This window comes from Lipophrys pholis (assembly GCF_963383615.2).
Source record: "Lipophrys pholis genome assembly, chromosome: 4".
Lineage (NCBI taxonomy): Eukaryota > Metazoa > Chordata > Actinopteri > Blenniiformes > Blenniidae > Lipophrys > Lipophrys pholis.
In genome coordinates, this window is record NC_137637.1 from 7,107,028 (window position 1) to 7,121,391 (window position 14,364).

At 45.0% G+C, this 14,364-nt stretch overlaps 1 protein-coding gene across 1 annotated transcript in view; it reads right to left on the reverse strand.

Annotated features, from left to right (window-relative positions):
* The window catches only part of epha8 (eph receptor A8), a gene marked incomplete at its 3' end in the record, with an annotated part of 205,090 nt that overhangs the window by 88,588 nt on the left and 102,138 nt on the right, over positions 1-14,364 (reverse strand). The window contains exons 5-6 of the mRNA XM_080461821.1: positions 13,837-13,986; positions 7,483-7,798 (exon numbers count right to left, since the gene is read on the reverse strand). Coding sequence (XP_080317947.1) covers positions 7,483-7,798; positions 13,837-13,986 — 466 coding nt within the window. The remainder of the gene's footprint in view (positions 1-7,482; positions 7,799-13,836; positions 13,987-14,364) is intronic.

Below are 14,364 nucleotides of genomic sequence, written 5' to 3' on the forward strand. Positions count from 1 at the left end.
CAGGTTAGCTCACTCTGGTGACATTTGTTCGCTTCCAGCTCTCCGTTTCTTCCGAGAAGTGACCGTCTACTTATGAGACCATCACAATCAAAATACACTGAGTTTCATTTAATCCAAATAAAGCACTCCCCCCTTGAACTGCTACCTTATCGCGGTGGGGGAGTTTGAGTACCCGAATGATCCTGGGAGCTACGTTGTCGGGGGGCTTGCCCCCCAGTAGGGTCTCCCAAGGCAAACTGGTCCTAGGTGACGAGTCAGACCAAAAGCAGTTCAACAAGCCCCCTATGACAAAACAACAGAAGAGGAAAGTGACGTCGCCCGGCGAGGCACAGCCGGGGCCTCACCCTGGAGCCAGGCCTGGGGTTGGGGCTCGCATGCGAGCGCCTGGTGGCCGGGCCTTTGCCCGCGGGGCCCGGCCGGGCCCAGCCCGAAGGGATGATGTGGGTCCCTCCTCTTCCTCCTGTGAGCTCACCACCCACAGAGGCAACCGTAGGGGTTGGGTGCAATGTGGATTGGGTGGCAGTCGACGGCAGGGGCCTCGACGACCTGATCCCCGGACACGGAACCTAGCTTTTGGGACATGGAACGTCACCTCGCTGGGGGGGAAGGAGCCTGAGCTTGTGCGGGAGGTAGAGAGATACCGTCTAGATATAGTCGGGCTCACCTCCACCCACAGCTTGGACTCTGGAACCCAGCTCCTTGACAGGGGCTGGATACTCCACTTCTCTGGAGTTGCCCGCGGTGAGAGGCGGCGGGCTGGCGTGGGCTTGCTTATTGCCCCACAGCTCAGCCGCCATGTGTTGGTGTTCACCCCAGTGAGCGAGAGGGTCGCGTCCCTACGCCTTCGGGTAGGGGACAGGTCTCTGACTGTTGTCTCGGCCTACAGACCGAACAGCAGTACAGAGTACCCAACCTTCTTGGAGTCCCTGGGAGGGGTGCTGGATAGTGCTCCAACTGGGGACTCCATTGTTCTATTGGGGGACTTCAATGCCCACGTGGGCAACGACAGTGTGACCTGGAAAGGGGTGTTTGGGAGGAACGGCCTCCCTCATCTGAACCCAAGCGGTGTTCTGTTATTGGACTTCTGTGCTAGTCACAGTTTGGCCATAACGAACACCATGTTCGAGCACAGGGGTGTCCATAAGTGCACTTGGCACCAGGACACCCTAGGCTGGAGGTCGATAATAGACTTTGTGGTCGTGTCATCTGATCTCCGGCCACGTGTCTTGGACACTCGGGTGAAGAGAGGGGCAGAGCTGTCAACTGATCACCACCTGGTGGTGAGTTGGATGCGCTGGACGGGGAGAAAGCCGGACAGACTCGGCAGGCCCAAACGTGTCACGAGGGTCTGTTGGGAACGCTTGGCCGAGCCCTCTGTCCCCGCAGTCTTCAACTCCCGCCTCCGGGAGAGCTTCTCACGGATTCCGGGGGAGGTTGGAGACATTGAGTCCGAGTGGACTATGTTCTCCACGTCCATTGTTGAAGCTGCTACTCGGAGCTGTGGTCGCAGGGTCTCTGGTGCCTGTCGTGGCGGCAACCCCCGAACCCGGTGGTGGACACCGGAAGTAAGGGATGTCGTCAAGCTGAAGAAGGAGTCCTATCGGGCGCTGTTAGCTCATAGGACTCCTGAGGCAGCTGACGGGTACTGGCAGGCCAGGCGGGCCGCAGCCCGGGCCGTGGTGGAGGCAAGAACTTGGGCCTGGGAGGAGTTCGGGGAGGCCATGGAGGAGGACTATCGGTCGGCCCCGAGGAAATTCTGGCAAACCGTCCGGCGCCTCAGGAGGGGGAAGCAGTTTTCCACCAACACGGTCTACAGTGGAGGTGGGGAGCTGTTGACCTCAACTGGAGATGTCGTCGGGTGGTGGAAGGAATACTTCAAGGACCTCCTCAATCCCACCATCACGTCTTCCGCTGAGGAAGCAGAGGCTGGGTTCTCAGAGGTAGACTCGTCCATTACCCAGGCTGAAGTCACCGAGGTAGTTGCTAAGCTCCTCGGTGGCAAAGCACCGGGAGTGGATGAGATTCGCCCTGAGTTCCTTAAGTCTCTGGATGTGCAGGGACTGTCGTGGCTGACACGTCTCTGCAACATTGCGTGGCGGTCGGGGACAGTGCCTCTGGAGTGGCAGACCGGGGTGGTGGTCCCTCTTTTTAAGAAGGGGGATCGGAGGGTGTGTTCCAACTACAGGGGGATCACACTCCTCAGCCTCCCTGGGAAAGTTTATTCCAGGGTACTGGAGAGGAGGATCCGGCCGTTATTCGAACCTCGGATCCAAGAGGAACAATGCGGTTTTCTTCCAGGTCGCGGAACACTGGACCAGCTCTATACCCTCCACCGGCTACTCGAGGGTTCATGGGAGTTCGCCCAATCAGTCCACATGTGTTTTGTGGACCTGGAGAAGGCGTTCATCTGTGTCCCTCGGGACGTCCTGTGGGGGGTGCTCCGGGAGTATGGAGTCCGGGACCCTTTGCTAAGGGCTGTCCGGTCCCTGTACGCCCGGAGCAGGAGTTTGGTTCGCATTGCCGGCAGTAAGTCGGACCTGTTCCCAGTGCACGTTGGCCTCCGGCAGGGCTGTCCTTTGTCACCGGTTCTGTTCATAACTTTTATAGACAGAATTTCTAGGCACAGCCAGGGACCGGAGGGGGTCTGGTTTGGGGACCACAGGATCTCGTCTCTGCTTTTTGCAGATGATGTGGTCCTGGTGGCTTCATCAAACCTGGACCTTCTGCGTGCACTGGCGCGGTTCGCAGCCGAGTGTGACGCAACTGGGATGAGGATCAGCACCTCTAAATCCGAGGCCATGGTTCTCGACCAGAAAAAGGTGGCTTGCCCCCTTCAGGTCGGTGGAGAGCCCTTGTCCCAAGTGGAGGAGTTCAGGTATCTCGGGGTCTTGTTCACGAGTGGGGGGAAGATGGAGCGTGAGATCGACAGGCGGATCGGTGCAGCGTCTGCAGTTATGCGGTCGCTGTATCGGTCCGTCGTGGTGAAGAAGGAGCTAAGCCAAAAGGCGAGGCTCTCGATTTACCAGTCGACCTTCGTTCCTACCCTCACCTATGGTCATGAGCTTTGGGTCATGACCGAAAGAACGAGATCCCGGATACAAGCGGCTGAAATGAGTTTCCTCCGTAGAGTGGCTGGGCGCACCCTTAGAGATAGGGTGAGGAGCTCAGTCACCAGGGAGGAGCTCGGAGTAGAGCCGCTGCTCCTCCGCATCGAGAGGAGCCAGCTGAGGTGGCTCGGATGCCCCATGGACGCCTCCCTTGGGAGGTGTTCCGGGCATGTCCCTCCGGTAGGAGGCCTCAGGGCAGACCTAGGACACGCTGGAGAGACTGTCTTTCGGCTGGCCTGGGAACGCCTTGGGGTCCCACCGGAAGAGCTGGAGGAAGTGTCTGGGGCGAGGGAAGTCTGGGCTTCCTTGCTTAGACTGCTGCCCCCACGACCCGGCCCCGGATAAGCGGAAGAAAATGGATGGATGGATCGATGTATAAAGCAGGGGAGTCAAACACAAGGCTCATGGGCCAAAACTGGCCTGCAAGAGGCTCCAATCTGGCCAAAACACCAAGAAAACATTTCAAAGAAAACCTTGATTTTATGCCATATATCTTAAGGCCAGTGACACATTACAACACTGAAGCCCGAGCTGAGATATCAGTGATACTGCCATGAAAGCTAGCAAACTAGCGTTAGCCTCAAACACAATAAAATTGGCTTCAAGTTGAGATTGGAGTCATTTTCAGTACTAATTGTTAGGTTTTGTGAAAATAGAGATTTTCATGATGTATACTTTGCACCACAACAAAGAAAAAAAATATATTTGAAGGTTATTATCAAACTATTTTACCAGTCCGGCCCACTCAAGAGGAAATTGGAATGTATCTGGCCCCTGAACTAAAATGTGTTTGAAACTCCTGATCTAAACCATCTGTAGTGTCAAACAGCCAAATAACATCTTTTCAGACTATCAGACTCTCTTGGTTAGCCTTACCACCACAAATACTTAGTTTGAGTTGTGAAACAACTTATCGTGTGTATTTTTAAAGGGGATGACAGTGGGTAGAAGAGTCTTCCAGCAGGTGCTGCACTGAGTCCTTCCTCACCATCAAGGCACCATAAAACAAAAGAGAGGTGGATTTATTCCAGGACGAAGCCCATAACCCCCCCCCCCCGCGCCTCACACACACACACACACACACACACACACACACACACACACACACACACACACACACACACACATACACACATTCCCTCTGCCCCCCCCCCTCTCCTGTCATCATAAACAACCAGGTCTTAGAGGTCGTGCAAGAGTTTATGTACCTCTGCATCACCACTGACAACAAACTGTCCTCTGAGCACGATGTTGATGCTCAATTTAAAAAAGTTTTTCTATCGAAACTCAGGAATTGTATAGTTGATCTGACCTTTAAGAGAAGATTTTTTGGGGAATCTTCTCTCCCGTATTCCTTTATTGATGCAGTGTGTTCACCCTCAAAAATGAAATCAGACTGAGCTTAGAAGTCAAAACACCCTGCAAAAGACTCAACAACGAGATTGATTTGTAGAGAATCAGAACCCGGAAAACAGCTCAGGTAATCATGACAAACCACAACCTTCCAGAGTTTCATTCACCATCAACTGGTCCAACAAACATCACAACTATTTTGTTCCAACTGCAGCTGGCCTGCTCAGCACAGTTTGATATTTCAGTGTATTGTATGAATGTTGTCTTTGTCATTTCCTGTTTCACAACTTGATCCTCTGTGGAAACAAAGTTCCCATAGATCAGTAATTCCCACCGTAAACCTTGGCGACCCCCACCTCCAACACAGCCTTTGTGTTACTTTTTAAACAAACCATTGCAAAGCATTGCTCAATAATCATTACTTTTTAAAATAATTTAACTCAGTTCCTGTTACAATATGATGCTTTGTCCGTTAATTGGTAAATTAGTTTTTAGCAAACTGCAGTGTCGTTCTTCCTGTTTACGGTAACATTTCATTGTGGCCGCGTTTCCATTTCTTCAAGTATGAGCAGCTGCGACCAGGCAGCTCGTTAGCGTGAAAACACGTCCAGTCGGCAAACAGCAAATGTTTTTCAGATCAGGAATATTCCCAAATGGAAAGTGAGCTAAAGACAACATTTGAGGGGACTAATCCGTGTTAATGCGTCAGTGACTGGCCTAGTTTATTTTCATACTCATCATTGATGGTTGTCTATAACAGCATTGTGAATGATAATTCACAATTAATTGATTAAATTGATTGTGAATGATGAAACAGATTGCTTTCATTGATTTATTTCAGTGTGTTTTGTCTTCAGGTTGTACATTGTTGTTAGTTTTCATACTTAATCTTGAAGCGTTAAACACAACAGCTTTGTTGATGCTGAAGCCACTTTAATTCTGAATAATATACTGAGCTTGTTTTTTTGTTATTCATGCCAGAAATCCTTGTGATATTTTCAGTTTGTGCTGGTCTGACTTCTATAGATTAACTTTGTGTTTCAGTCAGGTTTATGTTTGTAAAGTTATTAATGCTGAGCAGAGTTTAGTGACGTGAATGCTAACGTATAAAAACTGTCAAGTTGATCAATAATCTATTATGTTCCATACAGCTCTGAAATGAAGGGTATTAATGGGAGCATTAAAGAAGGTTCTTTAACAAAGTAACTAAAAACTTACTATTAACAGTCGTTCATTACCACAACAAAGTAATTAAGTTTTATGAATGAAGTAACTCATAACTGTAACTCATTACATTTTTTCAGTAACTACAACACCGGTGACTACACATCTCAATATATTGAATTCAATTCAATTCAACTTTATTTACATCGCGCCACATACACCACAGTTATTTCTATGTGCTTTTTTACAGAGAAACCCAACAGATCCGCATGAGCAATAAGTGGAAAAAGGAAAAACTCCCTCTAAGAAGAAGAAACCTGTCGAACCAGGCTCAGAGGCTGCGGCATTCTGCTGGCTGGTTGGGGTGAGGAGATAGAGGAGAGAAGATGAGAGAACAGATAGATAGATCGAATTAGGCATTCAGGTTTCCCTATATGTATCGGACAACCATTCTCAGTAGTTTAACCTTAACACTGTGTGAACTCAGACATGGAAGCTGGTCCACTAACGGATGCATCTGACAGACGTACAAAAAGACTCATTATCGATTTGTCACGTTTGTCTTCATGAATGCTGAATTCCAGTCATGCCAATCGACGCAGCCATTTCTTCGCTCCTGCTGCCTGTCTCAATCTTTTCTGTTATTCTTGTATTTCACACATATTAAGTTTTTATCTTTTTGGTAAAATCTATATTTATTTGCTGTAAAGCTACAGAATGTTTGTTAACTTCCAACCAAGATGTTCATCTCCATAGTTAAATATATCATTCATCCAATCACTCCATGGCAAATGCTACAAACACTGATAGTATACCATTTCCCTCACTCTAAGACCCCAGTGTTTCTGCAAAAGAAGGTCAACACATCAGCTCTATTTTGATTACTTGACAAATATAAGATATAGACCCCGTCCCGTCCTTTTTTCTCGCCATCATTCTGTTTTGTTTTTTTCCATCCACACAGCACCATAAAAATGTCTCAAAACAATGTAGTAAATTGCCAGGCCTTATAGAGGGCGCTGCAACTCTGCCACAGAAATACACTAAAGATGGAGAAGAAGACATGGAGCATGCAAAAATCCTTGTATTCAAGAAATCGTCTAGTCTTATTAAACCAAATGGCATCAGTAGCTTCTGCAGCTTGACCTGGAGCATGTAATCCGCCATTGTTGTGGTTGGTGACGTTGCAGTGTGGAGGTGTGTTCGTCCAAACCTCAAAGTTGAGGCAGTGTTTTTTTGGTCCCCTTTTTAAAAAACGTTTTCAGGCTGCTCAAAGACGGCGCAGTGTGGATGACCGTCCAAAAGCTATGCGGTTACATGAATGTGTTGAGTGTTGTGGTGCGGACAAGGCTATAGTCTTCCATCACAAGCACTCCTAGCAAATAGAATTAATGGAAGATTGTACTCATAAGAAATGTGATTGTTTCTCATTTATTTTCTAGTGTTGCTCTAATGAATATGATAATAGTGAAACGTCTATGATTTCTTTTCATCCACTATGAAACGACCTATGAGGATGGATTGAATGGCTAATCAGTTATACATGTCCACTGGGTGAGTATTGCCTTGATGGTTCCTGACACCAGCATAAGAAACAAGAATATCAACATTCAGTTGAGATTTTTCATACAAGTTGACGTCATTGAACACTATTGTTGTTCAAGCTGAACACTCAACCAAACACGGTTGGATCACCTTTTAATTGATGGTTCTACTCAGGCAAACTGATTTTTCCATCGCAGGAAATCCTTTTGTAGCGTCCCACTTACACGCCGTCTTCACAAGCAGCTTCCAGTGTGTGTTGTGATCTCACTGTTGTTGTTTACGTGGAGGAAGGAGAGCATGGCGGCTGACTTACCCACACAGGAGTCTCTGTGCTCTTCAAACCCGGCAGAGCAAACGCATCGCCCGATGGGCACCAGCCACTCGCCCTCGGCGCTGCAGTACATCTTGGGCGTGTCCTTCTCCTCGGCGTGATCCACGCACTGACCCCTGACCTCCACCAGAGAGGAGGAGTCCGCCCCCGTCACCACGTCAGTGAACACGGCCAGGTTGCGGTTGATGCCAACGCAGCGCTTGTAGTACACCCGCACGGAGGTCAGAGCGATGCAGGCGCCATTGTCCTGGAAGGCAAGGTAGAACCCTCGTCTGCTCAGCGGCCCCACGCCTCGGATCTGGACAGGAGAGGAGTTTTAACACTGCAGCTCACAACGGGACAGAAAACACTTGTACATCCCCCGTTTATACGACAACCTTGCAAGTGAAAACGCAACGTATTTGTGTTTTCACTTCAGACAAGTTTCATGTTAACACGGTGAAAAAAGGAAAGTCAACTGCCCCGAATTCACACCAGCTGTGACTCGTTTCCGAACATGTGTGTCGCAGTTCCAACCATCAGCAGTTCCAACCATCAGCAATCACAAGCAGTTTGCTGACTTTGTAGTTTATTAGCGTTTTTCTTTGATCTTTATGTTTCTGTCTTGTTTTGCAATATTAGATTATGGGGCGACATGGCTTGGTTGGGAGAGTGGTTTTCTCCCAAACGGAAGGTTGCAGGTTCGATTCCCCTCTCTGCCTGCCTACATGCTGAAGTGTCCTTGGGCAAGACACTGAACCCCAGCCTTGCATGACTGCAGCCTCCAATGATGTCTGAATCGGTGAATGTAAAGTGCTTTGGGGGCTGCACTCAGCAAAAAGGCGATATATAAGTGAAGTCTATTTACCACTTATATATAATGACGTAGTGAGAAATCTGTAGTAATTTGGAGTTGACCTCATTGGCGAGTAACTTTCGATGACTGAGGCTTGTTTACATGATGAGTCCCATTGAACCCACTACCTTGAGATTGCGAGTCTCATGCTCTACCAACTGAGCGAGCCGGGGGCCTTAATGGAGGTAAAGTGATGCTAAAGCTTCAGAAAAAAGAGCAACAAAAGACATTCAGAAAACATTTCCATGTTGTTTTGCGCATCATTTTGCTCTTTTTTTTCAGAAAAGTTTTGCGTTTACATGGTAACGTTTAGGAAACAATGTTCGTTTACACAGAAATGGCAAAAATGCTGGAAACTATGTAGTTAGCATGCCAGGCCACTAGTAGGCGCTGTAGAGGACAATCTTTTCTAAACATCAACAATAGGAGAAAACGGACATTCTAGTGGCCAGACGACCAAGTTGTATTGTTATTATGGTGACTGTCGAAATCTACTATCTACTCAGGTCTGAACTTGATCGCTTTCAGAAAGAGTTGTTTTGGCTGTTTATACAACGACGGAGAGTTTTCAAAAAGTGTCTCCTTGGTAACCGTTTTCAAATAATTGTGTTTTTCGTGGCTCTGAGCACCATTGTTGTGTAAATGGACACCCAAAACTAAAAAAAAAAAAAAAAGTTTTTGTGTTTTCACTGGACATCGTTGATGAGTGAACTGGCCCTAAATGTGGGTTTGAAATCTGAAGCCTTCATTTCACTGCTGAAGGCCTCTGCCATATTTATTGTATACAACTCTAGAGAGTTTGGAAAATTCAAGCACTTTTTCACAGTAAATACTTAAAATAGGAGGTTGTCACAGCGGCTTCCTAACAACACCGGTGGAACAGTGTGAACACAGCCCTCATTGAATTTATGGACTGGTGTTTGGTGTTGTTTTTTGGCAGCAGTCATTAATCAACTGAACCGCTTCCAACAACAACCTGGAAACATGGATGGTTTTACATTTTTATATGCTTGTTTTTCATATCATATCACAGTTCACTATCTTGTTAACAGTCAGGATCTGATTCATTATGTTTTGTTAGAAGCTTGCTGAGGACTCTGTCCAAACGAAAGATGGAACATTTTATTCCACCCTCAGGTATTAAGGCTCAATAACATCAAATATGTTTACAAAGGAGAATGAGAGCTCGTCTAATTGTTTGACATTGACTTTAATAACTTTCTGTCATCCAAACTCTTTAGTAAGTATTGAATGGGGAGTCATTAGGCAGATTTGTATATGATGCTTTTTCCATTAATCATATTGTATATTTTGCATCTGTGGCATTTAGTTGCTTTTATTTTTGTGCAATTTAATAATCCATTCAAATGATTCTGGGGCTTCTGCAGGCCTGACGGACAGGACTGCCCGTGCCTGAAACTCTTGGGGTCCTTGGACATTTAAGGCTGGCTATTTGGAAGCTTGGGAAATGAAAAAGCGACTGTAGATATGATGCTCAGTGTGTCTGTGTCAAGCAAGTCACTGCTAAATGATGAAATCAAGGGACGTGGTGAAAAAGGAATTGTCCTTTTCAAAATACCCAATGTGATTGTTTATATGGAATGCTGAGGATCTAAAATACCTGAAATCGACTACCAAGTGCTCACTGTAGTGACCAGAACCTACTTGAGGCCCAGTTTACAAGGCAAAGTGAAAACACAAAAACTTTTCATTCTGTGGGCAGCAACAATGGTACAAGCTTGGTGGTTGTCTCCCCATTCGAAGGTGGCACGTTCCATTCCCCATCTTCACCTGTCCACATGTCAAAGTGTCCTTTAGCAAGACAATGAACCCCAAAATGCTCCGAATGGGTGGACTGAGTGCTTTGCATGGCCGCAGCCTCTATTGGTGCGTGAACGTGTATGTGAATGGGTGAATGTGATTAACGGTGTAAACACTTTGGGACTGCTCAAGCAGTTGAAAAGTGATTCCATTTACCATTTTACTGAATCACTCAAGCTGCAAATGGAAATCTCAGAACTGGAGTGAAGGAAGACTGGAGGCTACCAAGACCCATTGGGTACTTTCATGTTGTACAGTGAAATCCAGTCAAGAATCACTTTTACATCCTATAAAATATTGTTGGTTTTTGTGTTCGTTTTTATGGGTTGTCACTGAATATTTGTTGTCTTTACCTGAGAAGTCGAGCCATTCTACCTTTACCTACTGGTGAGCCCACTGTTGCTCCTTGTCCTCTCTTCTGTATCTTTCAGCAGTTCCAGAGTTTCTGGGCTCTCCACACATCAAATTGTACTTTCTTCTGTCTCTGTGCTCATTTTTTTCCTCCCTCACCTCTCCGGGTCGAGGCAGATGGCTGCCCACCTCTATGTCCAGTTCCCATCAGTTAAAACTGTGTTTCCTCTTCTCTGCAGTCATTTCGAGGATTGCTGAGCTTTTCTCTTTATTTATACAGCACTTTAATCCACTGTCACCTCACCCTGAGAGAACTCAGCTGGATAACTTTAGCCTCATGACCAAATTCACTGGTTTAAAAATGCTGCTGCGACCTCGAAAACTGCTTCAAGCAAAGCACCTGCTCCCACTCCAGGTAGTAAATGGGTAATGATTCCATTTGCGTTCAGTCTGACGTTACCTCCTGACCTGCTTTTTACTCTCATCTAAAGACTCAACACAAACACTATAGTACTGCTCCTCACATGGTGTTCTCTCAGGTGAAAGTCGACTGAAGCATGGATTATCCTGTCATGCTTTTTAAAGAAATGAGCCGATATGCTAATGTGCCATTGCAGCTTCTCATTGAGTACCATTGTTTACACACTGATGTGATAGATTGAATAGATATTTCAGCTGTTATGCCGACTCATCAAGCCTCTGATACATCAACACTGCGTGCTAATTAGACAGCTAATTACCAGTTTTGTGGGTCTTTGCAGGTTATTACAAGGAGGCTTTTATTGCTGTTTTCTGTGAGAATTAAACATATGCTGTGCAATCATGAATCGGCTGTTGTCGTTTAGGTTGCCCCAGGATTTTCAATTTGCCGTCATAATGTGCTGCCATTTTCACAGCGAGACAGCCCAACTGTTGTGTTTACCCAGTTTGTTGAAGCATTTCTTCAACAAACTCATACTTATTTGGAACAATTTATTGTTTATAAATGATCCGGTAGTGCGACTATTGCTTACTAAATGGTACAATAAAAGATAATTACCATCTTATTATAACCCTACACTTTCCTGAAAGTTTATTTTAATATATTTACCACAATATACCATTTACTTTGATATACGTGTGTGTGTGTGTGTGTGTGCGTGCGTATGTGTGCTTACTTGTATGTATTGTTGTATAATAGAACATGTATCTGTACATGCGCACAATATTACATGTATATGTGTTTGCGTTATACATGTATTATGGATGAGGAACTGTTTATCCATATATGTATGCTGTCCTACTTATGAATAATTTCTTATGCATATTTATCATTATTTGTATATTTCAAACATAAAGACTTATGACTCCTTATAGATACATATATTTGTATGATGCAGTCATATTGATAGCAAATGTCATATGTTTACATTCTCATAAACTGGGGAATATGTATGATACTGTATAATTCTCTATTTATACACCTCTCTCGCTCTCTCTCTCTCTATAGATATATATATATATATACTGTATATATATATATATATATATAGAGAGAGAGAGAGAGAGAGAGAGAGAGAGAGAGAGAGAGAGAGAGAGAGAGAGAGAGACAGAGAGCTCTTTATTTGCTTTAAAATTGTGATTGTTCAGACGGGGAGACAGAGGATCTCTTCACACAAGCGCCCAGTAGCTCTGGCGCATGCGCAGTCGGCGTGACAGATCACATGGTCAACTGCAGACGGTTAGAGCAGACAGGGGTGCACAGGGTGGATGACGATTTTGACGTCACGCGTACTCTGCGCACACGAAGGTTTCACTTTCACTTAACAACAGAGAACATAAGGCCCATGGACCAAAACCTACAAAGAGGCTCTATACAACAAGATTAGAGCCTCTTTGTAGGTTTTGCACCAGAATGTTTCATTAAAATTGACTTTATGTTGAGATTTAAATTATTTTCAGTACAAACTGTTTGATCTTGCAGACATATAGACAATTTCATTACATACACTGTGACCACAACAAAGAAAAACTTTCAAGTGTACATTTAAACGTTATTCTAGCGACATTTTCTGGTCCACTCAGGACTCTCTGAAATAGGACTGTATGTGGTCCCTGAAGTAAATTAAATCGTATTTAATAAGAATTTTGTATACACCTTATATACATGTATTTACATATATATTTGTTGTATACAGATACTTATGCATGGAAACATACAACATAGATATTCATATGCTTGCACAGATATTTATATTTGCATGTATTGTATGTGTCATGTGTGTAAGGACATGAGTATTGTGATTTTGTTTGTCTCTTGTATTTATCTTCTTTAAGTGGCTTCTTCAAGTTTCATGTTCAAATTTATAAATAATCGTATAGAATTATTTTTAAATATATGTTGTTTTTACACACATTATCTGGATACACGATACAAAAATCTACATTATATAACCATTTATATCCAATATATTGCAACAAAATGATTCAAGGACTGCACAGTGTGAACACCTTATCATTTTCTGTACAGAGCCTTAATGGTGCATGTTTTGGTTTTACCTCTGGATTTATTTTCAAGAACTTCATTATCCTGAAACAGACCACAGGCACAGTTGGTCGGTTCGTTGGCGATTGCATGTGTGAGATCATCTGACTGTGTGGCGCCTGTCCGGGCGATGTCTTGCCCTTGGCTTAAAGGTACTTATCCATGCAGACCTAATTAGGACAAAGCAAGTCTAGAACATTGACTGATGAATGGAACTGTGGAGCTTTGCATTGCCTTGTTCATTTATGGTAGAGCAATAAGTGACCAGTAGCAGTTTAGCAGTTTTGCAATACTGATTAATTGTTCTATAGAGAATGGAATATATTGAGAGTTACAGGACAGGCTAGGGATAACGAACCAGTGATTATGTTTGTTGATTTCGAGTAGCATTGTAAGATTGTTCATGTTTGGGCCTGAATGTTGAACAAAACTGAAGGAGAATCAGAGGGGACTTAAAGGCAGGAACATAACGACAGACTAAAATGAATTATAGTCATTTCTTTATCTCTGTGACAATGTAGCATGTCAATAACAGTGTAGTCCCTCGATTGAAGTGGCTATTGATGTCAGAGAATTTCTCCAGATGTTAAGCTGAGCTCGGCTGCTGGTTTTCCCTCACAGATCTGCAGGATTATGCAGAAAACTCCAAGCTGGAAGGGGGGCTGGGCTGGAGATGCTACTAACATGGCTTCATATCCTGTCATGGAGTGTGTGGAAAGAATTGTGATGTTGTCCCAAAGTGAGCAGCAGCCTGAAAGAGCCCAGACTGACGTCTAGCAGCCAGTGTTGGCGTTGTGGCTCATACCTCCGTGTTGAGCTTCAGTCTGCGAACTCCCAGATCCACGCCTGTGAAGCTCTCGTCCGCCGCAATGGTGTCAATCTTAATGAACTGGTTCTCCCGTATGGACGAGCCCACCGCCCGGTCAGACTCGTAGTAGAATAGGTTGAAGGTTTCCTGTGGAGAAAACCGCACGGACAGTCTGTGCTTTTAATATGTAACTGAATCTATAAGAAGACTCTCATCAAAACAAAACACATTGGCTTGAAATGTAAATGCAATAAGAGGCATGTAGACAAACTGAAACATGCTGTGAAGGTGGAATAAGATGTAAATCTATCGCTCAGGGTGCCCATCATTTCTCATTGGCAGGTTACTGACAGCAGGAGGTCTACTGAAGTACTGACCAGCATGATCCATCCATCTTTTATATCTCTTTAATGCACGTTAGTGTTGTAGGGGGCTTGAGCCAATCGAGGCCAGTAAAATTAATAATAAGACAAAGACATGCACCAATACTAGTTTCATAAAGGATGAATTCAAATACTAACCTGT